This window comes from Lepidochelys kempii, chromosome 4 (assembly GCF_965140265.1).
Source record: "Lepidochelys kempii isolate rLepKem1 chromosome 4, rLepKem1.hap2, whole genome shotgun sequence".
In the NCBI taxonomy this organism is placed as follows: domain Eukaryota; kingdom Metazoa; phylum Chordata; order Testudines; family Cheloniidae; genus Lepidochelys; species Lepidochelys kempii.
Window position 1 is genome coordinate 2,110,610 of NC_133259.1, and position 27,524 is coordinate 2,138,133.

Consider the following 27,524-nt stretch of genomic DNA (forward strand, 5'->3'; position numbering starts at 1 on the left):
GTCTTTCAAACATGTTTTACAGAAGCCAGTCTTAAAATCAAAATGAATGTTTTCTACAGAGTTCAATGAATAATTGTTTTCATAATTGTCTGTAAGCAACACATATGTCCAAGGGCGTTCCAGCTCCTGTGCTTCTTAAATTTTAGATACCCTTTTTTAAATTTGTTTATTTTTTCCATTTGCCTTTAAGTTCTCCACTAGGGGAGGTGGCTTTTTAGTTCTATAGGACACACTTCCTCTGATGCGGGTCCCTTTGATGACAACGATATGTGGCAACAGAGGAGGTTTGCGGATCATCAGTGTTGTCCCTTCAGGGCTATAGGCTCGCAGCTGTAGTTTGTCTGCCAAGTGAGCTGTTATTGCAACCCAACCTGCACAGATATTAGAACAGAATCCAGTTAGTTACAACCTCTTTCAAACAAAATGGGAATCAACCATATGAAATGTAAAAAATGGAAAGGGACACCAATTTAAATAAGTCAAAGGGTTTGATTTGCACACAGATTCAGCATCCCATTTAGATGAAGAATGGAAGATACTGGGTGCCGAGCACTTTTGAACATCTACCCCCAAAGTAGAGAATAACTGTTCATAATGACATACAAGGCAGCAGGCATTTTGGTCGACACTGTGTCACCTTTCCTAGTCAGAAGACCTTTGCAAGTCACATGATGCACCCATTATAAAATTACAACCAAGAACAAGGGTGCACGGCAGAAGTGGATTCCCTGCATGTGGAGGAGGAAATGCAGAATTACCAGCAGAGGACAACTTTATGTCAGCCACTGCCTCACGGGTGCCAATTCCTTCCAGCGTAATTTCCTGAGGAATAAGCGGTGGGAATTCTTTCATTCGCTCTTCACCCCCCATGGGAACCTAACAATAAAATACAGGAGAAAGGGTTTAAAAGCTAACAAGAAAGACATCTTTAAACTTCTCAAGTTACAGAACAAGTTACAAAGTGAAATGCAGCAACTTAACTCTTTCAATTCTAACTGACTCAAACGCTGGAGAAATTTAAAGAGTATCTGCTCTCGCACAACACTTCTATTAAAAATGGCTTTTGTACAGTTAAGGGACAGTTTGTTGAAACAAATGTCAAGGTGACACAGATTTCACTTAGATATCAAACGAACGTGCCTCAGAGATGCGACAAAGTAGCTATTACAGTATCAGAGATTGTCCTATTTGGGTAAGTGTCAGGATTCAGTTCCAAGCTAGTTCAATGAAATAGTCGAAGTTACTAATTACTACAAAAGAACAAAAACGTATGTCTATTGGTCAATCTCTGAAACATTTATTTTTGTAAATGGCGCAATAATTCATGAAGTGAATTCAGCATGAGCAGTGAGTTGCACTGTTGCTTTGCAAGTGAAGATCAATACCAGAAGAGACAGCTTAAAACTGCTTCAGATAGTGGAAAATGTACCATGTAGTATGGGGATCCTGAATATTTACTATAGAAAGAGTGTTTCAGTTTTAGTGGTATTGCCAAGGAAACAAGTTAAAAAACATCGAGATACGCATACATATACACAGAGGCCCTGCTTACAGGAAGACAAAAATATACATTTTAAAAACATGATAGCTAACACATTTTAAAATCCTAGTGTTGAAATGGCAAGGCTATAGTATTAACACATTAGCTGGTTGAGGCAAATCAGGGGGAAGTGGAGAAGGGGGCAACACAGACTTTTAACTTAATCAGCTAATATATGTTAACGTATACACAGCTTGTCTATGCTAGACTTCTGAATGTTTTACACAGCACATTAACCAATGTGCCAACTCCACACCTTTCTAGATAAAGCCTAAATCATGAGAGTATTGCTTTTTAAAAAAACAAATATTTCTATGCCATGCATCAGAATGTATTTTAGTCTAAAAGCACTTCAAATTACACTATCAAACAAGATATAGAAAATAAAATGTAAATATATTAAAAAACATGTAAGTCTTGCTACAGAAGGGCTATGGAACTAGGTGTCAATTTGAAATCTTTGAAGAACAAAGCTACAAGTAATGTCTCAGTAATCTAGTCCATCCCCGGGACAATTCCATACAATGTTTTTTTCTGATCTCTCCCCTATCTAGGTTCAGAAGTCCCAAATGATGGGATTTACATCACTTCCAGGTACAGTATTTCTATTTCTTAATTCCACCTTGTTGCTCCTATTTGTAGTCCCTGACCCCTCTGCCTTTTATATTTCTCTCCCTTTGTGTTTTGCCAATTTATATCTTTCCATAGCAGACATTCAGTTTTTGTTGCTTGTCTCTGAACTCCTGCCTGAGTAGCTCCAATTTGTCCATGTTTTTCTGGCATCAGTGCACCTAGCTCAGAACACAGTATTCCAGATGTTGCCTCATGAGCGCTGTAGAAAGAGCGGCTTTCTCCCTGAGCCAGAATATGATGCCTTGGCAAGTATAAGCCTAAACCTCACCAGTCATTTTTTAACTTTAATGAAGACTGCTCAGTAGTAATTTGTGTGCTTCTGAAAAAAAAAAAAAAAGTTATATCCCTACCTCCAAGACTGTCTGTCTAATGTACGAATATGGTCCCTTGTACACAAGCAGAGCAGGGAATGTGACCCAGGTCTCCCAAAGCCCCAGACTAAAGTCCTAAGCTCTGCCCATGCCATGTTCCTCTGTCCATGCACAGAGGGAGTTCTCTTGATGAATTAGTTTAATTCTAAACAGGACAAATGTGTGTTGTGACTAGCATTAAGATTTTCATTCTTGTATCTGTTTCCCACAGTCAGGGGAGGAATAATGCATATACTCTTTTATTTGGTTTTCCCAGAAAGGGGAAGAATCACTGACAAGACAATGCACAGAGTTCTAGCATGGACTTAACAAAGCCTCTGTTGAGTCAAGCATAGGGAAACCAGTAACAGATGCCTGCTGAGCTACAAAAGCTACATGACCTTACTCCTTACACATACCGGAACACGGTATAGAAGGTGTCAAGCTGCCCTCTTACCTTCAGTAATGTTTTTCCAGCATGCTTCTGATAGATGCCATCTGCTTTCTCCAGGGTAGTAACATGGACTGGCAACAGGTTAGAAGCCACAACAGAAAACCAGGAGGATTTTGCTCCCTAAAATTAATGAGAGGTGATTGTTAAACACACTCAATGCTGTAAAGATATTTACAAGTTACTGTCCACCCTTCCCACACCTTCTGTTTAAAAGCAGTTCCATTACACGCTTCTCTCTCACCTAGATAGGCAGGGTCTTAGTCTTTGAAATGCATCTGTATTGTTTCTATGATAAACAATGACTTCTCTCCAAATAATGGAGTGAGCGTCCAATACAAAAATACAACAGCTGTGCCACCTCAAAGCTTCTAGTCCTAAAGCAAGCCCTGAACCTTCCTGATTCTAGAACTTCTGCAATCACGCACAATACTTCCATGCTACATTAATACAAATACAGTGCACTCACATTTATCTGAATGGCTTGGATAAGGTTTCTAACCATCAGAGGAGTGAAGTTCTGGAACAGCCTTCCAAGGGAAGCAGTGGGGGCAAAAGACATATCTGGCTTCAAGACTAAGCTTGATAAGTTTATGGAGGAGATGATATGATCGGATAGCCTAATTTTGGCAATTAACTGATCTTCGACTATTTGTGGTAGATAAGCCCAATGGCCTGTGATGGGATATTAGATGGGGTGGGATCTGAGTTACTACAGAGAATTCTTTCCTGGGTGTCTCGCTGGTGAGTCTTGACCACATGCTCATGGTTTAGTTGATCGCCATATTTGGGGTCGGGAAGGAATTTTCCTCCAGGGCAGACTGGCAGAGGCCCTGTGGGTTTTTCGCCTTTCTCTGCAGAGTGGGGCATGGGTCAGTTGCTGGAGGATTCTCTGCACCTTGAAGTCTTTAAACCACGATTTGAGGACTTCAATAGCTCAGACATAAGTTAGGGGTTTGTTACAGGAGTTGGTGGGTGAGATTCCCTGGCCTGTGTTGTGCAGGAGGTCAGACTAGACAATCATAATGGTCCCTTCTCACCTTAAAGTCTATGATTCTAACTATGTGTTCAGATAAATGGAAGTGCTATTAACTAACATATGGCTACATGGGGGACACACTGTGGATATGGATAACTAGGATTTTCAGAGAAAAGGAATTTGGATAATTGGAATGGCACTTAAATAAACAAACAAACAAAAACAAAACAATCCTCCACTCAGGTCATGCAAATAAAATGATAGTCAAATGTTACAGAATGTGTATCTTTACACTAGCTTAGTTCACAATACTGAAAGTACTGCCAATGTGAACAAAACTGGCAGGCTAATTTCTGGATGGTGTGACAGACTTCTCCTGCCCAGCTGATCCTCTCAGACCATTTCCCAGACCCCTCTTGTTTACCAGACTCTGCTTTGGGGTACCTAGAATTCTACAAAGACTAAATAAGATGCAATTTCTTCCCTGCTTCCCTGTGACCATTGTATATGAAACGAATCTGACTACAGGTGTAAGAACCAGATTTAAATATAAATATATATATACACACACACACACACACACTTCTAAATAATAATACCTCCATATCAAATTTAAGCATGAAAATTACCAAAATGAATTGTACATCCAAACTGCAGTGGAAAAAGAGGATTACATCAAATCCAAACCAAGGAATCTAGTCTCCTGCTGATACATGCATACAACTCTCCCCACAAGCCCAGCGCTACACTACACACTTTTGCCAGCACAGATATGTTGATCAAGGGTGTAAAGATTTGTGATTGACATAGCTGTGCTGGCAAAAGCCCCTAGCGCAGATGCACTTATACCAGCAAAACTGAGCCTTTACCAAAATAGTTTATTTCACTCGGGGTGCAGATGGTGGGTCCTAGAATAGGCTATATCAGCAAAAATTCAGTTTTGCCTGTATATGCCACACCCACACAAGGAGCGCTTTGCCTGGATAGTATACTGGTATAGTTATACAGGCAAAGCGCTCTAGTGTAGACCTTGCCTAAGGCTGTTGAGGAGGGGTTGGCTGAGGTGGATCTATTTATGGGCAGTTCTTGGTGGGTTTTTTTATTCTTTATTTATGTGATAGGTATGCAGAGCACTGGATGGGCATCGACAGCTGCATTTTAGAAATGGAATAAATAAAACTTTCATTAATAATGCAAGTGTAGAAAGGGGAGAATGGACCCCAGACACATACACCCATCTGCTCTGCCCTTTACTATTAGATATATCTTTAAACCTGGAGGAAACACTAATCAAATTTATTTCTACAATAACTTTTGAAAAAGCTCACTCCTTGCCCTATTCTAATAGCCTCTCTTTTCAAAATGAAGCAAAGCATCACTAAGGGGAATTAGCACAAGTATTTAACATGACTGAACCACCATCTAACAGAAATAACTTTAAGGGAAATCATCCCAGTAACAATCACACGTCTATATGAAGGAGGTTTTACCTAGAACTGCTGTGAGTGAAAAGGATTAGCAAAGGACAGTATTTTTCCAGTTTATTTTTTCTACTTTGTTCATTGAATAGTGTTTGGTGTCATCATCTTTCCCTTCTCCCTTGATTAAACAATTCTTATAAATGTGGAAGGAAAAGCAGAAATGCCCTTAATCAATTTCCCTACCTATGTAGCTCTTTCATGTAACCACTGGACAGTGTCCCTTTAAAGTTGATTCATTTTGGCTACATGCTAGCACTGTTAGCCACCTTGCAAGGATTTGTACCCTTGTTCTTTTAGTGACACGTCAGTCCCAAAGCAATTCTCCGATTTCATTTAGAACAAAGCTCAGGACCTCTTTGGAGCATGCTGCAAGGTGCTCCTCTACAGTACAGAAATCTTCACTTTGGGCTATCATATGGCACAGCCTTTTTCTAAAGCATTTTTTACTTTACACAACAAGGTTTGTGTTTCATTAGTGGAAATCTTAAGCGCAGCAGCTACCAAAGAAATGGTGAAGAAAGCTACACAAACAGCCTGCTGGTGAAGGTGTTTTGTAACTTGTTATAACACTACAAAGCACAAACAAGATCTTATTCACAGAACATTACAAAATCCACTCTCCCTTACCTGCAGATAGTCTATGCGTCCCAAAGCACCTAGAAACAAAACCATTCCAGGCTTAAGTACAAAGGTCCGTGGAACAATGGCATGTGTTGGCAAGACAAGCTTTACTTCTTTCTCTGTTAGAAGATTTAAAACCTGAAAAGCAAATTGTATGACCATAACTCATTTTGGATGCCTTTACAAAAATGATGAAACCAATGCTCTTGCTTTATGGGGAAAAAGAAAGATGACCAAATATACTTGAATGGAGAACATCTGTCTCAAATGATCTCATACAGAAATTACAGACAAGTAGGACTGCATATTCAGTTCAGCCACGGCAAGAAAGTGCTCATCTTTTTTAACAATTCACACATAGTGACTTAAAGTGGCTTGTAACATGGACACTCCAAACTAACAATATGAGTCTAAGGCTTTACAGTCTAAAGAGCTCAAGCCAATTTGTCCTCTGCAATGTTCACAGAATCAGCTTACTGCTACTTTGTGTTACATCGAAGATTGTGGATGGTTCCTGCTATGCTTCCACACAAATACTATTTATTTGTGGAACAACCTGAAATGAGATTGAGATCCCCAGAGTAGAAACACATTGCATTGTGCGGAACTCTCACTGTCTCCACTCAGGAATTACTCTTTATCACTTTTATTATGAAGCCACTAATAATAATCAGCCAATTGTTTCCTGCTCTACCACAGCAGATTTTGTTAAGCTTAATATGCCAGCAGTTCAAGGTACGTTAAACAGAATTTTGGATCAATATTTCTTACAGTTAGCGTTATGGCGATTCTGGGTTCAAGGAGGCTATTTCAGGTATTAGCAAGCTTTCTGCTATAAAACTGTAAATCGTTTTAAACTGACTAAGGTTTCAGAGATCTCTTGTCCCCATCTCTACCAGCGAAAAATACTTTGAGAATAAATTCTCTGGAAATGTAACTGAGAGATTAGCTCCTCAGCATAGGTTTACGTGCAATAGAGTTCCAACTTAAAAAGCAGGAACTACTGTGTCTGATGGGCCAGGCACAGCAAGAGACTCCAGCTTAAAAAATAAACCTCTGCCTGAAATGTTTTTCCCACTATTGTTATAAGTAATGCTTATGGTGACTATAACTGAAAGGTACTTTCCGGCATACTTTGTACATTTAATGAGACTATGTGTGCAGTCAGTTTCACCTCCCCACCAACCCCGCACAGTCAGCTTCCCCGGTCTGTGTGGGTCTTTCGCACACAGGAACAGTAGAGAGAGAAAAAAAATGTTAAAAAGAGAAAAAAGTGACTAGAAAAGCACAAAATGTGGCAGTGGGATCCAGGCCCAGGTGCAGTACCCAACATTACTTTTAACTTTAAAGCACTGACTAGATTCCATATTGACAGCATCCCTTTCTCACACACTTGGAATTTTCAGCACAAACAGAACCATACTCTTATAACCATGCACCTAATCATGCCACAGCCTCGCTAACATTCAAGTGTGTACCACAGTGTGGCAACATGGTTAGGTCTTGACTCTACATTAAAAGACAGAACCGTTTTGTCAGCAACTACTATGGTGTGACTGGGTCTCTACACACTCTTTTTGTAGTGTAGATGGAGCCAACTTTAGTCTGAAAATCTTGGCAACTTTTGCAACAGTTCTGAAATAGTAGGAGCCTTCTAGACTGCAAGCTCCGCAGATAATATTCCAGAGTATTAGATAATACCTAGTGCTAAATTTGACAGTTATCGAAAACCCTTTGTTTCTGTTTCTAGAAGTTTAGGTGTTTTCTCTTGCTCCCTTATAAAACTGAACATCTTTAATAATTCATAGAGTGAACTAGCCTACTGGCAAATCTATCTACATCAGCTAACCCTCACAAAAATGTACAGAAAGCAAAGACTGAAAATTCCTGCTCCCCACCCCAAAATTGGTGCCCAGACAACCCTCCTCCTCTCCAGCCAAAAAGAACAGCATGACAAGAGGAAATTCTATCCGAACTCTGGCATGTCTCATACCTCCCCACGTTACAGGCACTCCAAGCTTAATCAAAATTAGAAATATCTATAGGAAGTTACTGAACACAAGTCCATTCACTTTCTGTGCTCATTCAATTCCTGACAGCCAGGGGCCACTGTGGTGCTGGAACTGAGAGCTGGGAGATTCTTCTGTGCTCCCAATGCTCCTGCTGCTGGCACCCTGGCAGTAATGAGGAGGCCCAGTCAGCATGACTGGATGCAGAGAGGCGAGGAGCTAGGTCAGAAACAGAAGAGTCTATAACCACTAAAGCACACTTCTCCTGGAACTTGGCATATAATAATCTAGGATTTCTGAGTCTCCATGTTCCTCTGCTGTCAGCAAATAGTTGCGAGTCCTACTGGAAAAACATGTCTCATCCCCTGCTCTTGTAAATGGTGCACATAGCAGTAGTAGGGTGTCATCATCTATCAATTACTTCATTAGCTCAAGTCACAGACGTCTGTGCTGTAGCACTAAAGGTCTGAACCCTGCTGATGAACTACATGGGAACCAATAGGGTTCCACATGATAGACATTCCCGCCCCCCACCCCCCCAGTTTGATATTAAAAACCTAGGAAATTACACACAAGAACTATATTAAAAGAATGTTAAGGTTGCTAAGTCAAGTACTCAAAAATTAAGAAATGTCAGAATTTAGATTGCTCATGTAGCCTTAATTTGACTCCCCTGTACCTATGCACTGTGATGCAATATTTAATCACATGATCACATACTAGTTTTTCCACAGGACCCCTGACTCATTTAGTGCACAGGATCATCCCGGTGGTTAGGGATGATCACAGCTGTGTAGTGAAGGAAGCTGTTGTCTGTATGACCCCTGCCTCATATGTTGCAGAAGTTGGAAGGTGCATGAGGCAATGGACTACAGAAAGAGTAAGGATGGTGTCATAGCTTCGGCAGCTGAACAGCACCCTGGAGAACGGATTTTCTCCCCGTCTTGGGCACACAGGTCCTATGAGATACCGGGCAAGTCATTTAATCCAAACTTTTCACAGGGGGTCACTAAACCTGTAGGTTCATGTTCTGGGTGCCCAATGTGAGACTACTGGTGTCTGATTTCCAGGCGTGCTGAATGGTCACATCTGCAACTGTTCTCCCAACATATAAAGTGCTACAAAATACTAAGGGCATGGCTACCCTGGAAACTTCAAAGCGCTCCTGTGGCAATGCCTTGAAGTGCGGGTGTGGTCACGCGCCTGAGCGCTGGGAGAGAGCTCTCCCAGCGCTCCTGGTAATCCACCTCCACGAGGGGATTAGCTCCGAGCGCTGGGAGCGTGTCTCCCAGCACTCCGAGCCTGTTTACACTAGTGCTTTAAAGTGCTCTGACTTGCTGTGCTCAGGGGGGTGATTTTTCACCCCCCTGAGCCAGCAAGTTAGAGCGCTATAAAATGTAAGTATAGCCAAGCCCTAAGTTCTCTGAAAAGTCAGGTCCTAGATATCTCAAAGTGAGGATCCCACTTAGTGTGTATTTTTCATGTTAATGTCTCTGTCTCTCAGTTCTCCCTTCTGTAAAATTAGAATAATGCCCCCCCATCATGTCACAGGGGCATTGTGAAGATTAATTTATGTTTGTTGAAGTAGTCAGATACTATAGGAGCAAGACGAAAAGGCCCATGACATAATTAATAATCCTGTCTTCAGAGCAGGATTGGTATAGTGTGCCTGGGGCCACACGTTATTCATCAAAGGTAAAATGAAAATTGAAAAGCTGCTCATTCATTGAGCACCATCCAATTTACATGCTGAATAAGGCGGGGTCCTGTGGACAGAAGTGTGATCATGTAATTAAAAAAACAGTTTATAATGCATACGCACCAGGGGACTGGATTAAGTTTACATGGGCAATCTTAAATCTAGCATTTCCAAACTTTTGAATGGTTGACTTTGCAACCCTAACACTCTTTCAATGTAGTATTTTGTGTGCCATTATTAACTAACTTCCTGAGGCCTGAATCATGATCGAGTCCCCATTGTGCTAGATGCAGTACAATTAATCATTTGTGTCTATAAAACTTACTCATATCAAACATCGTTTCAAGTGAATCCAAACCACACACATTAGCTAGGTGCTTCTACTCAATTAAAAGATATTAAGGCCAGAAGGAAGCATTGTAACCATCTATTCTGAGCTCCTCTATAAAATTCCAGCATCAAGCCCATAATTTGTGATTGAGCTAGATGTATATACTAAACTGACCAGCAGTGAAATTGATGTTAACAGTAAATCTGCAGTAGGTGTCAGAATATTTACCCTGTTGAGATGGCTGAGGCAGGAGATGCCTATCCAAGTTATTACAGTCCTGGAGCCTGACTGAAGCTGAGAGTAATAATAAGGTGTGAGCTCCTTTATACATCTCAACAGGGCAATCATTTTGAAGTCTGACTGAGGATGCTACTGAGATGAATGGGGCAGTTCACACCTCTCAAGTTTTTTGGATCAGCCAGTCTAACATTATTTGAAAGTCTATCGTCATAATTAGGCCGTGTCTCTACACAGAAGTTGAACCACTTTAATTATAGTGGTATAGTTAAAGCAGTACCAGCTGCCTAGTGTGGCTGTAGTTATCTTGGTATAAAGGTGCTTCGTCCAGTAACACTCATTCCCCTATATGTTGGGGAATAAGCTATAACAGTATAAGACTCCTTTCTATTGATATAGCTGTGTCTACACTAGGGTTTGTACTGGTTTAACTAATTTGGTAAAAAAATAATAATTATTATCCCTCTAACCAAAAGAATTCTACTGGTACAAAATATGCGGGTAGAAAGTCAAACTACTACTACTAATTTTTTTTAAAAAAAGGTTAACTTCAATTCTGTAGAAAACAGTTATATCCATTGTGACAAAGTTCCTCCTCTGCCTTGGTGGGTCCTGCACTTATTGGCGGATTTGCTCGCCTCAGAGATTCACGGCAGCCCTCAGTTTGGCCACTTTTTGCTAGTAGCTCAAACTTGCCGTTCATTCGGCTAACCTCATCACTGGCCAGCATGGGGAAAAGGAAGGAGAACAATCCTCGCCGTCTCTGCTGGTCCACCCAGTGAGTCGGGGGACAGGCCAGGGACCTTCCCCTCTGGTGGGACCCACAGTCCAGGTCAACTCCTCCTGTATCCAATAGGGAGTTGGGGAGATGGGGGGAACCCGGGCCCGCCCTCTACTCCGGCTTCCAGCCAGAGGCCTGTGGATCACAGCTGTCTACAGTGTTTCGTGTAACACCTGTGTGACAGCTACAACTCCTTGGGCTACTTCCCCATGGCCTCCTCCCAACACCTTCCCACCACAGGACCTTCTTCCTAATGCCAGATAGCATTTGTACTCCTCAGTCCTCTAGCAACACGCTCTCTCACTAGTGAGGTCCTTTTTAAACCAGGTGCCCTGATTATCATAGAATCATAGAATATCAGGGTTGGAAGGGACCCCAGAAGGTCATCTAGTCCAACTCCCTGCTCGAAGCAGGACCAATTCCCAGTTAAATCATCCCAGCCAGGGCTTTGTCAAGCCTGACCTTAAAAACCTCTAAGGAAGGAGATTCTACCACCTCCCTAGGTAACGCATTCCAGTGTTTCACCACCCTCTTAGTGAAAAAGTTTTTCCTAATATCCAATCTAAACCTCCCCCACTGCAAGTTGAGACCATTACTCCTCGTTCTGTCATCTGCTACCATTGAGAACAGTCTAGAGCCATCCTCTTTGGAACCCCCTTTCAGGTAGTTGAAAGCAGCTATCAAATCCCCCCTCATTCTTCTCTTCTGCAGACTCAACAATCCCAGCTCCCTCAGCCTCTCCTCATAACTCATGTGTTCCAGTCCCCTAATCATTTTTGTTGCCCTTCGCTGGACTCTCTCCAATTTATCCACATCCTTCTTGAAGTGTGGGGCCCAAAACTGGACACAGTACTCCAGATGAGGCCTCACCAGTGTCGAATAGAGGGGAACGATCACGTCCCTCGATCTGCTGGCAATGCCCCTACTTATACATCCCAAAATGCCATTGGCCTTCTTGGCAACAAGGGCACACTGCTGACTCATATCCAGCTTCTCGTCCACTGTCACCCCTAGGTCCTTTTCCGCAGAACTGCTGCCTAGCCATTCGGTCCCTAGTCTGTAGCTGTGCATTGGGTTCTTCCGTCCTAAGTGCAGGACCCTGCACTTATCCTTATTGAACCTCATCAGATTTCTTTTGGCCCAATCCTCCAATTTGTCTAGGTCCTTCTGTATCCTATCCCTCCCCTCCAGCGTATCTACCACTCCTCCCAGTTTAGTATCATCCGCAAATTTGCTGAGAGTGCAATCCACACCATCCTCCAGATCATTTATGAAGATATTGAACAAAACCGGCCCCAGGACCGACCCTTGGGGCACTCCACTTGATACCGGCTGCCAACTAGACATGGAGCCATTGATCACTACCCGTTGAGCCCGACAATCTAGCCAGCTTTCTACCCACCTTATAGTGCATTCATCCAGCCCATACTTCCTTAACTTGATGACAAGAATACTGTGGGAGACCGTGTCAAAAGCTTTGCTAAAGTCAAGAAACAATACATCCACTGCTTTCCCTTCATCCACAGAACCAGTAATCTCATCATAAAAGGCGATTAGATTAGTCAGGCATGACCTTCCCTTGGTGAATCCATGCTGGCTGTTCCTGATCACTTTCCTCTCATGCAAGTGCTTCAGGATTGATTCTTTGAGGACCTTCTCCATGATTTTTCCAGGAACTGAGGTGAGGCTGACTGGCCTGTAGTTCCCAGGATCCTCCTTCCCTTTTTTAAAGATTGGCACTACATTAGCCTTTTTCCAGTCATCCGGGACTTCCCCGGTTCGCCACGAGTTTTCAAAGATAATGGCCAATGGCTCTGCAATCACAGCCGCCAATTCCTTCAGCACTCTCGGATGCAACTCGTCCGGCCCCATGGACTTGTGCACGTCCAGCTTTTCTAAATAGTCCCTAACCACCTCTATCTCCACAGACGGCTGGCCATCTCTTCCCCATTTTGTGATGCCCAGCGCAGCAGTCTGGGAGCTGACCTTGTTAGTGAAAACAGAGGCAAAAAAAGCATTGAGTACATTAGCTTTTTCCACATCCTCTGTCACTAGGTTGCCTCCCTCATTCAGTAAGGGGCCCACACATTCCTTGGTTTTCTTCTTGTTGCCAACATACCTGAAGAAACCCTTCTTGTTATTCTTGACATCTCTGGCTAGCTGCACCTCCAGGTGCGATTTGGCCCTCCTGATATCATTCCTACATGCCCGAGCAATATTTTTATACTCTTCCCTGGTCATAAGTCCAACCTTCCACTTCTTGTAAGCTTCTTTTTTATGTTTAAGATCCGCTAGGATTTCACCATTAAGCCAAGCTGGTCGCCTGCCATATTTACTATTCTTTCGACTCATTGGGATGGTTTGTCCCTGTAACCTCAACAGGGATTCCTTGAAATACAGCCAGCTCTCCTGGACTCCTTTCCCCTTCAAGTTAGTCCCCCAGGGGATCCTGGTCATCCGTTCCCTGAGGGAGTCGAAGTCTGCTTTCCTGAAGTCGAGGGTCCGTATCCTGCTGCTTACCTTTCTTCCCTGCGTCAGGATCCTGAACTCAACCAACTCATGGTCACTGCCTCCCAGATTCCCATCCACTTTTGCTTCCCCCACTAATTCTATCCGGTTTGTGAGCAGCAGGTCAAGAAAAGCGCCCCCCCTAGTTGGCTCCTCTAGCACTTGCGCCAGGAAATTGTCCCCTACGCTTTCCAAAAACTTCCTGGATTGTCTATGCACCGCTGTATTGCTCTCCCAGCAGATATCAGGAAAATTAAAGTCACCCATGAGAATCAGGGCATGCGATCTAGTAGCTTCCGTGAGCTGCCGGAAGAAAGCCTCATCTACCTCATCCCCCTAGTCCAGTGGTCTATAGCAGACTCCCACCACTACATCACTCTTGTTGCACACACTTCTAAACTTAATCCAGAGACACTCAGGTTTTTCTGCAGTTTCGTACCGGAGCTCTGAGCAGTCATACTGCTCCCTTACATACAGTGCTACTCCCCCACCTTTTCTGCCCCGCCTGTCCTTCCTGAACAGTTTATAACCATCCATGACAGTACTCCAGTCATGTGAGTTATCCCACCAAGTCTCTGTTATTCCGATCACGTCATAGTTCCTTGACATCACCAGGACCTCCAGTTCTCCCTGCTTGTTTCCAAGGCTTAGCCTTGGATTAGCCTGACTGTCTTAACTGATTCTAGCAGCTTCTTAATTGGCTCCAGGTGTCCTAATTAGCCTGTCTGCCTTAATTGGTTCCAGCAAGTTCCTGATTGTTCTGGAACCGCCCCTGTTTCCTTACCCATGGAAAGGGGACCTGCTTAACCTGGGGCTAATATATCTGCCTTCCATCACTCTCCTGTAGCCACCTGGCCTGACCCTGTCACACCATAGACAGATCCTAAGTCCATGTAACTGTGCAGGATTTCTACAGAGCATATTTCCAGTGGCTCTATTAATTTTAAGGCCAAAATTTTAAAATCCATCTAGGGAATTTGGACTTCTTATTCCCATGAATTTATCATTCAAACCCTTTAAGCAGCTTTGAAAGTCTCAGTCCTAGGTACTCTTAGACTAAAAATCGTATCTGTTTAAACATTAAAATCTATTTAAAAATTGATCTAGTTAAATAAAACCCAATGTAGATTTAAATGGGATTAGCTCTATTTGGTAAACGACCAATGCAAAGCAAACTTATTTAAGCAATGGTTATACATTAGGGGGTTGCACTGGTTTTACTAGATGGATTTTAAATCAATTCAGTTAAACCAATATAATTTTTTTTAGAACAGACAAGTCTCTTGTGATCTGATTCTCACTCAAAACCAGACCTAAAGATATAATCCTATATCCTGCCACCAGATCCTGTTTTTAATACTCCGAGCCATTCATTCCTCCTACAGAAATGTACTACTACAGAGAGACACATTCAGGGCTCATCTACAAAAAACTGGTCTGTAAAAAGTTCACTAACATGCTTATAAATAGCGCTTGGTTCAATCTCCATTGGTAAATACCCATGTTGGAAGGTGGTTATGGCACTACTAGGTACAGCGAACCACCCAGCGTGATAAATTTTGCTATATAAGACAGGCCTTAGTACTAAAAGTGGGCAAATTATTTTGGGGAAATAGAAATTTATCCTAAACAATGCAGTATTAGAGGCTCTAAAACAATTTGCAAATTCAGATTGAATTTGATGAATAGTTTTGGCTGAAAAAAGAAAAAAAAATATCAAAAAAGTTAAAAAAGTTCATTCTGACCATTTCAAAATGAGTGAAAACCCCCTAAAAATGGCTAAATTGAAAAACTAGGAAAAATTTGTTTCAAGTTGACCAAAACACTTCAGTCAATTAGAAACAAATTTATGTAAAGTTTTTTGATTCAATAAAATTTTTTGAATAAAACGAGATTCAAAATGGCTTCTTCCCCCCCAACAAATTTTGGTTCAGCGCCGAAGAAAAAAAAAAAAAAAAAAAAAAAAAGGTAAAATAAAATCCATTATTCGCTCAGCTCTACTTATTACACAATACTCTGATACACTGGGAGGCAGTAAATGATTACCTGGATGCTAGAGTCTTATTTCATAAGGATATAAAAAATCTCTTTTCCTGCACTGACAGTTAACTAAGACAGTACTCCCTCTCCCAAATACCTATCTTCTCAAATGCAGACAGACAGAGCACCTACACAATTTTCTTTTACAATCCCCGGCGTGTCAAAAAACCAGCGAGCATCTTTCAGTTCATTGTGTGTAAATTCCACTCTCTCTTTAGGCTTGTCAGATGAAAAGACAGGCTCCTCTTCCATGTTAAAAGAGAGCTCATCAGGATCAAAGTCAATGACAGCTTTTGACTTCTGTTGTTGAAATGTTCTTCCAACTCTTCCTACATTAAAAAAGAAAAGTATTTTTAATAATTTATGTTACTTTACATTTTCTTCAACTGGAAATTTTTCTTCCTTACAACCGAAAAATAAATAAAAAACACATGATAAAGTAATATAAATGTGATTTATGCTTACAAATTTAAATGCTCAAAAGTCAGGATGTTAAAAAATGACTTATGTTTCTGTATTTTAATTTTCCTTCTTGTCCAACAAAAAACGAGAAATCCAGTGCTATTAGCAGTCCCCCAGATCATGGACCCGCTATAATGTGCTATTATTATTATTGTATTACAATAACCCTAAGGACCCCAATCATGTTCCCATTGTTCTAGGCATTGCACAAAACACTTTGTAAATTAGACTTTTTTTTATATATATTTAAGACCTTGATCTTTCAAACACTTATACATGTGCTTAACTCTACTTGTGAGAGTATTGACTTGGATGGAACTGCTTGTATAAATGTAAGCATGTGCATCTTTGCAGCATAAGGCCCTTGATTTGTGGCAATTTCAGTCTCCGCAAGGGGAAAATGGCCTGCAAAGCTTACAACTGCACAAAGCTATGAGCACATCCACTCCCAGTCTTTACACAAAGTAAAACTATTTCTCCATGTTTATTCCCCCCCCCCCACTGTTCCTCACACGTTCTTGTCAACTGCTGGAAATGGCCCACCTTGATTATCACTACAAAAGGTTTTTTTTATTTTTTTCTCTCTCCCCTGCTGGTAATAGCCCACCTTACCTGATCACTCTCATTACAGTGTGTATGGTAACACCCATTGTTTCATGTTCTCTGTGTATATAAATCTCCCCACTGTATTTTCGACTGCATGCATCCGATGAAGTGAGCTGTAGCTCACGAAAGCTTATGCTTAAATAAATGTGTTAGTCTCTAAGGTGCCACAAATACTCCTTTTCTTTTTTATAACTGTTAGTTCAGACTCACAATCAAGAAAGCCCACATTATATATAGTATACATCCATTTACACATAACGGTTTCTTTTATGCTTTCTAAGTCTTCGCTCTATACATAGTGTTAATAAGAAGTGTTTTAATTATGGTGTGACACAGGGCCAGAAAGGATTACACAACTAGCAGGCTAACTGACCCAGATTCAACCTTTAGAGATAAATTAGTAGATAATAGTTGTGGTTTTGTGTATGTTTACAAATACATCATTAGCAATTAACAATGTAACCGAATGGTTCCCATTGCTGTATTCTGTTAATTCAGAGATCAAAAGAAGATATTAACATTTAGATGAACTGTGAATGTAGTAATATTACTATCTTCATTTCTCTTTGAAGTATGTAGTAAACTACCTGTAACTGGGGGGAGATGGACAGCTGCCTTACGTTAATCCATGTAGCTAATTACTGGTGATGCTTAAGAAATAGGAGGTTACTTCAAAGCTACTATTGTTCACCCAAAGACTGCACGCTGTCAAGAGGCTGCCAAAAAACTATAAAAAGAACTATTGGGCCCTGACCCTGTTATCTCAGATTTGCTTAAGCTTGCCAGGGGAAGTTTGAGTCCCAAGACTGAGATCTCCAGTCCCATCTGGATCACCCTGATATTGGACATTGGACTGTAACCTATGGACTAATTCTGAAAGAACTCTTTGCAACTTTAAAGCTCACCATCCCTACAATGAAACTGACCTAAGATTTTTATTCAAGTTTGTGTGTAGAATGATCTTTTAACCAATACCCACTCTCACTTCTTTAATAAATCTTAGTTTAATTCATAAGAATTGGTGGTAAGCGTGTATTTGGGTAAGATCTGAAATATTCACTGACCTGGTGGGCGATGTATCTGATCCTTTGGGATTGGAATAACTTTTTATAAGATGAAGAAGATTTTCAGTAATCTTCATAATATTTGAACTGGCTGTCTGGGTGGGAGCTCAAGGCTGGGTTGCTTTAAGGGAGCTGTGTTTTGGCTTCTGGGTAACCAGTTAGGTATCGTAGAAGCTGTTTTGTTGCTGGCTTGGTGAATCTAAGTATTAGAAATAACTACCAGTTTGGGGAATTGTCTGCCCCCTTCTGTGCAGTTTGCCCTGATTGAGTGATCTAGTATGGCCCCCCTGGGACCCCAGTCACAGAGGAATATGCCTGAACAAAAACTCCAGATCTGAACATTTCTGAACTTGCTGGAAATCTAAAACCTAACTCAGTAGCTGGGCCTATCTCCAGCTATATTAAAGTGTCTTTGGATGGCATTCTCTTTGAAGGTAATTGTAATCTTTTAGCCCATTTCTACAAGACACACTATCAGTTTGCACACTACCAATGAACAGCCAATACAATTAAGTGTATTAGTCTTTTTTATTTTGGAAAAGGCGAAAGAGCTGCGATGCAATCGTGGAAATCCATTAAATCACCTACACCAGAAGGACAAGGACTGAATTGATGCATTGGTGTGGTGTCCAGAAGAAACATTATATATATATATATATATATATATATATATATATATATATATATATATATATATATATATATATATATACACACACACACACACACCTCTTATCGGGTAGAATGAAAACTGGTGACACAAAAAACATCTTAAGTTATGACTTGTAGAAAGTTAGAGATCCTGCATATTAGATTTTCACATATTCCAAGGACAGACGGTACCATTGTGATCATCTAGTCTGGCTTCCTTTATAACAGGCCAAAGAACTTCTCCTAAATAATTTCTAGAGCAGATATTTTAGAAAAACATCCAATCTTGATTTAAAAATTGCCATTGATGGAGAATCCACCATGACCCTTGGTAAATTGTTCCTATGGTTAATTACTTTCATTGTCAAAAAAATGATGCCTGTTTTCCAGTCTGAATTTGTCTAGTTTCAACTTCCAGCCATTGGATAATGTTATATGTTTCTTTGCTAGATTGAAGAGCCTATTATTAAATGTGTGTTCCTCATGTAGGCACTTATAGACTGTAATCAAGCCGCCCCTTAACCTCCTTTTTGTTAAGATAGCTTTTTGTTAATAAGATCAAGAATAAGGATTTACAGAAGATTATTAATATATATTTGAAGAATTTTTATTCTGATATGCTGTTGCTAGTAACCCAAATTAGAATGTATCATAAATGTATGTTGGCTAGCAACGTTTACCAATGAAGAGTTCACTTTAGACACTGACTTATCATACAGTAAAGCTTAACTGAGTCTTTTGTATAATGCAATATTTGCATCTGAGAACAAATGGTGATACTCTTCCTCAGATAATACTCACCTATTAAATAACCTTGCTTTTTAAGGCATTTAAGATACTTTTGTTCATCATCACTAAGTTGTTCTTCAGTTTTTTCTGCATCTGCTTTTAGTCTCTCCTGTCTCCTGAACAGTCTGTCAGATGTAGGGTTAATAATTGGAAATTTCAGGAGGTTTAAAGTTGTGCCTGTAAAACAAATTCCAACATTATCCAGGTCTGTGACTGTGCAAACTGAACACAGTATATATAAAATCAATTAAATGTTAAGGTTCAAACAATGAAAAAAACCACACACAGAAGAAAGTTCGCAGGCTGTATGATGGCCTCATTCTTCTTTATGACAGGTTTCAGAGTAACAGCCGTGTTAGTCTGTATTCGCAAAAAGAAAAGGAGTACTTGTGGCACCTTAGAGACTAACCAATTTATTAGAGCATAAGCTTTCGTGAGCTACAGCTCACTTCATCAGATGCATATCGTGGAAACTGCAGCAGACTTTATATATACACAGAGAATATGAAACAATACCTCCTCCCACCCCACTGTCCTGCTGGTAATAGCTTATCTAAAGTGATCATCAGGTGGGCCATTTCCAGCACAAATCCAGGTTTTCTCACATCCCCCCCACCCCCATACACACACAAACTCACTCTCCTGCTGGTAATAGCTCATCCAAACTGACCACTCTTCAAGTTTAAATCCAAGTTAAACCAGAACATCTGGGGGGCGGGGGGGGGGAGGAAAAACAAGAGGAAACAGGCTACCTTGCATAATGACTTAGCCACTTAAATAGAGACTGGGAGTGGCTAAGTCATTATGCAAGGTAGCCTGTTTCCTCTTGTTTTTTCCTACCCCCTCCCCCCCAGATGTTCTGGTTTAACTTGGATTTTAACTTGAAGAGTGGTCAGTTTGGATGAGCTATTACCAGCAGGAGAGTGAGTTTGTGTGTGTATGGGGGTGGGGAGGATGTGAGAAAACCTGGATTTGTGCAGGAAATAGCCCAACTTGATTGTCATGCACATTGTGTAAAGAGTTGTCACTTTGGATGGGCTATCACCAGCAGGAGAGTGAATTTGTGTGGGGGGGTGGAGGGTGAGAAAACCTGGATTTGTGCTGGAAATGGCCCACCTGATGATCACTTTAGATAAGCTATTACCAGCAGGACAGTGGGGTGGGAGGAGGTATTGTTTCATATTCTCTGTGTATATATAAAGTCTGCTGCAGTTTCCACGATATGCATCTGATGAAGTGAGCTGTAGCTCACGAAAGCTTATGCTCTAATAAATTGGTTAGTCTCTAAGGTGCCACAAGTACTCCTATTCTTCTTTATGAAACAGAAAAGCAATCACAACAACAAAACTAAAGTCAACTGCTAAGCTAATGGCTCTTCTCAGAAACTATCCGCCACAGTGGTGGGGGAGAGATAGCTCAGTAGTTTGAGCATTGGCCTGCTAAACCCAGGGTTGTTAGCTCAATCCTTGAGGGGGTCATTTAGGGATCTGGGGCAAAAATTGGGGATTGGTCCTGCTTTGAGCAGGGGGTTGGACTAGATGATCTCCTGAGGTCCCTTCCAACCCTGCTATTCTATGACCACCCTGTGATCTTGTCAGCAGTCATGTTAGCTGAACTGAGGTTGAACACTACTTAGCATGCAGAGCAAACCACATTCAGCGCTGCATCAGCTCACTGTGATTAAAAATTGCCAAAACATGAATTTTTGGCAACTGTACTCAGGTATAGTACATTTGTGTAGTGTAGACTAGGCCACTGGAGACCAAATCCTGGTCTCATCAAAGCCAAGGGCAAAACTCTTCTTGATTTTAAAGGCCCAGAATTAGGTCAGCAGCATTTGGGCTGAACAGCTGGTTAGAAATGAAAGTCTTTCTCAACAACTGCAGCAAAGTGATTCACATTTTTCTTGCTGCCACAAGTGCAGTGCACATTGGTGTTGGCTCAGCCACATCCTTACAGCATTATCTTTCTGTTAGTATCAGACCACTGACCATCGTGATAGGTGGACTGAAGAAAGGAATGAAGGACGGGATTGGAACAACAGGAGTTCTAGGAAGAGAGAGTGCTGAGCATGATATGAAAGGGTTACGCCTATGAACACATTCTTTTGTAAAGAAACTTTACTTGTGGCATAATTGCATGAAAACCAGCAGAATTCTGCAGTGATATTTACTTCACAATTAAGACCTATCCCATTTTGCTATTATGATTCTTATTTATGGCTCTCCATTTACTGAAAAAACAAAAACTATATGTGAAAAATGTCTTTAAAGACTATTGAAAGCAAAAAGAATTTTGTAAGAGCAAAACTTGGTGTTTCTTTCAATTTGCCCTTTAAAGGTGATGTACAAAGAAAACAATAGGGCTGTGGCCATTTAAATTTGATTTTTTTTCTAAACTTTATGTGACGCAGCAGGGAGCGGGGCGGATTGACCAGGGAATGTCATCTAGTTCTGCTGGGACTGTCTGCATGGGGGATGGGAGAGCAGGGGGTGACTCCACTGGAGTGAGGAGACCTGAGCCTGTAACCTGAGCTGGGGGGGGGGGGGGGGGTTGGACCCAGGTGACATCTTTGCCCAGGAAACTGGACAAAGGCTCAAGGAGGAGCTGGGGGAAGGAGGAGTGGGGGGTGGGGGTGGGGGGTTGGTTTCAGTTTTCGGCTGAGTGGTTTAACGCAGGGAACCCCAAGGCTGGGGTCTAAGCTCCCTGCCCACCAAAAGGACTTGACTGAGGGGTCCTGGTTGTACCCACAAGCTCTGTTTTAGACTGTGTTCCTATTGTCCAATAAACCTTCCGTTTTACTGGCCGGCTGAGAGTCACGGTGAATCCCAGGAAGAGGGGTGCAGGGCCCGGACTCCCCCACACTCCACGACACCTTAGAAATTCATGGGTTTTTTACAGTTTTTTTCCTGGAAGACACCATGGCCTTGTTGAGGCTAGGAAGGAAGATGTTTTTTTAAAATGTGTTAGCCAAAACACTGGAATGCATTTTATAACCTTAGTATAGACTGTGCAATTGTATAATTTATAATGTGTTAGTCTGCCAAGGTGAAGCTTATGGGGGAATGGAAGGTCAGCCAAATTCTTTTCTAACAAATTCTAACTCCTGTTGCGGGTCTTAGCAGCGAGGCAAAGGCATCAATGAGCATGGAGACTGAACTAACTTCACCCCTTGAGGAGTGTCAATATACGAGGGTCAAGAGTTGTTACTTCTATGCCTCTAGCATCTCAACAGGAGGCTCCCACCACCACTAAGGTAACCTTCCAGAGGTGCCAGATTCACTGAATAATGACACTGAAAGCTAGACAGCTCTGTTTCAATGAATATTATTCAGTATTGGACAAGATTGCTAAACATTATTTTTCCCAAAGAGATTTTGAGACACATATTTGGCCAAATTATGTGAACTGGAGTTTAAGAGTTATGTATATATTGAGAAACTGAAAATAACACTGACACAGGACTTGCTATATTCAGCCCTAGGCCAGTGCCAAAAAGAGCCCCATTAGACTGAAGGATCGGGAAGAGGTTTAAAGACTGATATTTTGCAAACCACCAGGGCTAGCAGTAAGATACATGACGCCAATACTACGCTCTCTCCAGGTCACTTTGGAGTTTGGTTCTGTCCTGCTGCCTGACTGCTTAACCCTTGTCTAATTTTGATGATGCCTGCAAATTTGATAATGGTCAAACTGAGAGCAGAGAAACCCATGAGCCACCCATGCTGGGTGCAGAGAGGAGCTAATTTTTGGTTTTTCAGTTTGTCAAGAAAGCCTTTAGAAGCGTAAAAGTTCTGCACTGGGCTACAACTAACAGATGTGCCACTCCTTGAAGACTGACATAATTCTCACTGTAAGGTAAACAGCTCTGAGCACCACGACAACATACCAATGGAAATCAAGAAAGGTAAATTCGCTAGCCCACTCCAGCTATTTTGCTTCACTCTGGTGAAGCAAACTAGATGCAAAGCTAACTTAACTGGACAGTTGAACCAGGTCTAATAGCTGCTTTGTGACACCAGAGAGGCACAATTGGTTGTTTTTTATATCAGGGGAATGTAATCAAAGCAGTTTTGTTAAAAAAAAATAATGGAAATGTGAATGGTTGCAGGCAGGAGAAGGGCATTTAAGGGGGAATAAGAGTGAGGGGCTTGGGGCTGCAGCAAGGGGGGTGGGATAAATGGGGATGGGTGATACAAGAGTTGAGGGGGATTGAGGGAGCTCAGGAGAGGGACAATGGGAAGGGGACATGAGAATGAGTAGCAGAGGCACAGGAAGAATAGGGGCAGAGGTTTGTCCCCTTCCATGTCTGAACACCAGGATGTGAGGGTCTACCCCCTATGATTTAGTTGGGGTTGGTCCTGCTTTGAGCAGGGGGTTGGACTAGATGACCTCCTGAGGTCTCTTCCAACCCTAATCTTCTATGATTCTATGTGAGTTGGTACCTGGATGTCCTGTATCCACAATGGTGCCTGAGCCCCTCTCCCTACTCCTGTGTGTGTGCACCAGGATCTGGGGGCCCAGCTCATCTATGGTGGTCTGACCCCTCTCCTTGCCTCCCCATATGAACCAGGTTCTAGAGACCTCTTAACTTTCTGGGGGTGTCTAGCCCCTTTCTCTTGCCCTCTGCCCCTTCCATGTGAGCCAGGATCTGTGGAAGCCCCCCTGCCCCTCTGGATGGAGAGCTTTTAAAAAGGCATGCTGGGTGCATGCACCAAGAAGACACTGATGAGACCAAGGTGAGGACCTGAGAACTGGCATGCCTGGTGCCAAATGCTGGCTTCATGGGATGGGATGGGAATGGGAGGGGGAGCTGGAAATGTTGAGGGGGGGCATTGTATGTAGCAGGGAATGGTGTGGCAGAGGGCAGAGAAGGAGAGAGACACACGAGTCTTCCCTCACATGCTTAAAATTACTATTACAACCATGTCATAAAACTGTCAAGGTTTTGGGACCTAGAACACGGATGAGATCTCTCTCGCCGGCCCTGTTAGTGGCTACACACTGCAAATGTTTCAAAGCATGACCATTCTTCCCATTCCACTATAACAAAACGTACAGGAGCAGGGAGGAGTACTGAGGAATCACATAGCAACTGAGTGACCTAGTGGAAAGACCACTGGACTGGGACTATTCCTAGCTCTGTCCATAGCTGGCTGGGTGATCTTGGGAAAGTCACTTCACCTCCATGCCTCAGTTTCCCATCTGTGAAATGGGAATATGGAAAGTTCTTTGAGATCTATTGATGAAACCACGAGATAAAAGCTAAGTCTTTTGATTATTAGTTAGCCACAGTAGCATATCAACTGCAAACCTAAGTGAGAACGACAACTGTCCGAATGATCACTGCCTCTTACCAACAAACATTTCTGTTTAAAAAACTAAGAAATTCACTGGCAAAAAACTTCAGAATTAAGATTATCTGGTGACAGCTTGCATCCCTCCAGAACGCTGAGTTCAGCAAACTCAAACTTCTGATAATCAAGAAATACAGAGTTAAGGTAAAACCCCACACAACCTTAACTCTGCCCAAACACACCAGTAACACAAATACTGGCACTTTGCCTCTCCTCTGTAATGGACAAGTGTTATCTGCACTTTCCCTATGCTCAAAGATGAGCCTACTCCCTGGACAGAATATCACACTTGTGAAATTTAACAACTGCTTCATATCCTTTTACAATCCCTTGACACTTGCACACAGGATATTTCCCAAACCTGCACTTTCCCCTACCCATCATTAAATCCACACACAGCTGCTCTCATACACCATCTCACTACTGACAATGCCCATGTCAAGAAGCTTCCACTGCCCTGCTACAACCTACACAATGCTGAACTGAATGGATGCAGACTGGAACCCGCATCTCTTTCTTTTGGGGGTACTCAGCAGCAAATCTCCTCATATCACAATCACAGCTCTTCCAAGCTGTCCCAGCTTATTCATCCCCCATTAAATACAGCTACACCAAATGCTTAGAGTGTATGCAGATGATTCCCAGTGGCTATTGCCAGCTTCACAGGGCTGAGTTAAGGTTGGATTTCTTGGTTTTCAGAAGTTTTGAGTTTTGCTGAACTTGAAGTTCTGGAAAGGCCCAAGCTACCACTGGACAACCTTAACTCGATGTTAACAAAGGTTTGTGCCATTTAATATGCCTGTATCAGAATGCAAATGCACAAGGAGACCATATTAAGGGAAAGCCTAACGCTGACATTTGTTAACTTTGGAGTGCTTGATTTTTCAACCTTAAAAGTTCTTTTACCAACTTTTTTGGGGAACAGTTATTTCTACATAACACCCAGGAGACCACAATCAGAAATAGGCTCCTATATAAAAGCCTAAGAGACACTCCTTGCCCTGAAAAGCATAGTCCAAACAGATACTGATAAAAGTCCCCATCCATGCCCCTCACCTGGCCAGGGCGAGATTGTTGCTCTGTTGATCACCTCCGGCGCTTTGGACTTGCAATAGTCAGACTGCAGCAGAGTATTGAACAGTGTGGATTTGCCGGAATTGGTAGCTCCCACAAGATACACATCGCCATTGCACTTCCAGGAGCGTTGCAGCTTGGAGATCAGCTTCTCCACTCCATAGCCTGTCTTGGCACTGATCAGGTGCACATCCACCAAGTTCTGGCTCCCAGTCCTACCAACCTGGCCCCCAGTGCCCTGGGCTGCAGGGAGGATGCCCACGCGGGCACAGTTCGTCAACAGCTGTTTTCGGAAGCGCTTCAGATAGTCTGGAGAGTCCCCAGGCAACAGGTCCACCTTGTTGCCCACCACCAGGATGTTGGACCCTGCATCCACCAGCTGAGGCAGATCCGGTAGCACCGAGTCGGGCAGGTCTAGCATGTCCACCATGTATAGCACCAGGGGGGGGCGACCGTGGCGTGGGGGGCTGCGCAAGGCAGCGCTCACCAGATTGCGGTATTGCTCCCGGGACACATGCATGTGCAGCGCCTGCTGATGATGGATCAGGAGCCAGCAGCGCTGACACAGCACACCTTGCAGGGCCCGGTGCACCTCCGAACCCCCCAGGGCCCCCTGTGCCCCCAATCCTTCTGAGCTCCCCAGGGCCCCCTGCCCCTCTGAACCCCCCAGGGCCCCCAATCCTTCCGAGCTCCCCAAGGCCCCCTGCCCCTCCGAACCCCCCAGGGCCCCCTGTGCCCCCAATCCTTCCGAGCTCCCCAAGGCCCCCTGCCCCTCCGAACCCCCCACGGCCCCCTGTGCCCCCGTCCTCCCCAAGGCCCCCTGCCCCTCCGAACCCCCCACGGCCCCCTGTGCCCCCAATCCTTCCGAGCTCCCCAGGGCCCCCTGTGCCTCCGAACCCCCCAGGGCCCCCTGTGCCCCCGTCCTCCCCAAGGCCCCCTGCCCCTCCGAACCCCCCACGGCCCCCTGTGCCCCCGTCCTCCCCAAGGCCCCCTGCCCCTCCGAACCCCCCACGGCCCCCTGTGCCCCCGTCCTCCCCAGGGCCCCCTGCCCGCCCAATCCTTCCGAGCTCCCCAGGGCCCCCGTCCTCTCCGAGCCCCCCGGCACCCCGGGGCCCTCCGGCTGCCCGCCCATCAGGCGGAGGTACTTCTCGCTGGGCAGGTAGCCGGGCACGGCGGGGTCTCGGCAGTGCAGCTCCGCCCCGCAACCCGAGCAGCTCACCCCGCTGGGCGGCACCGACGGGTCCGGCCGCCCCGTCACCCGGTGCTGCCGCTTCTCCCGCGGCCTCCCCGGCGGGCGGCCCGGCGCGGCGGGCGGCTCTCCGGCCGGCGCCGGGCCCGGCTCGGGCACGTACTCGGGGAAGACGAACTGCTCCTCCTCGCCGCCCGGCCCCTGGGCCGCAGGGTCCCGCCAGGGTCGGGTGGAGAGGCCGCCCGGTCTCCCCGGCCGCAGGGCAGCGGGCAGGAGCCGGCCGGGGCCCGGGGGCTGCCGGCCCGGTAAGCCCCGGGCCAGGGCCCCCAGCAGCGCGCGGCTCAGTCGGTGCATGAGAGAAGCGAGGCCGCGGCTCCGCTCCCCCGGCCTCGGCCACGCGGAGAGCCCGGCCTGAGACAGCGCCTCCTGCCGGGCGGGACTGGGCAGCCGGGCGGGGCCTGCCGGACCCAGCGAGGCAGGGAGTCCAGGGGCTGCCCAGCGTCGCCTCCCCCCATGTCCAAGGGCAGGGGTAGGGGCAGCCTCAGCCAGAGCCCACACGGGGCCAGGCAGTGCCAGTGATGCCAGCGCCTGGCTCGCTGCGTGACCCTGGGCAAGTGGCTTGGCCTCTCTTCTGCTCCCCCAGCTGTAAATTGGGGCCTGCCGCTCTGTGGG

The 27,524-nt window shown here is 43.9% G+C and overlaps 1 protein-coding gene across 1 annotated transcript; it reads right to left on the reverse strand.

Moving 5' to 3' along the window:
* On the reverse strand, window positions 1–27,445 carry NOA1 (nitric oxide associated 1). The gene is made up of 7 exons (XM_073342904.1): window positions 25,646–27,445; window positions 19,245–19,409; window positions 15,793–15,989; window positions 6,062–6,193; window positions 2,981–3,097; window positions 759–876; window positions 1–371 (listed from the first exon to the last, which is right to left on the reverse strand). The coding sequence occupies exons 1-7, from the start codon at window positions 27,204–27,206 to the stop codon at window positions 157–159; spliced, it is 2,505 nt and encodes an 834-aa protein (XP_073199005.1). The 5' UTR covers window positions 27,207–27,445; the 3' UTR covers window positions 1–156.
* Window positions 27,446–27,524: the final 79 nt, after the last annotated feature.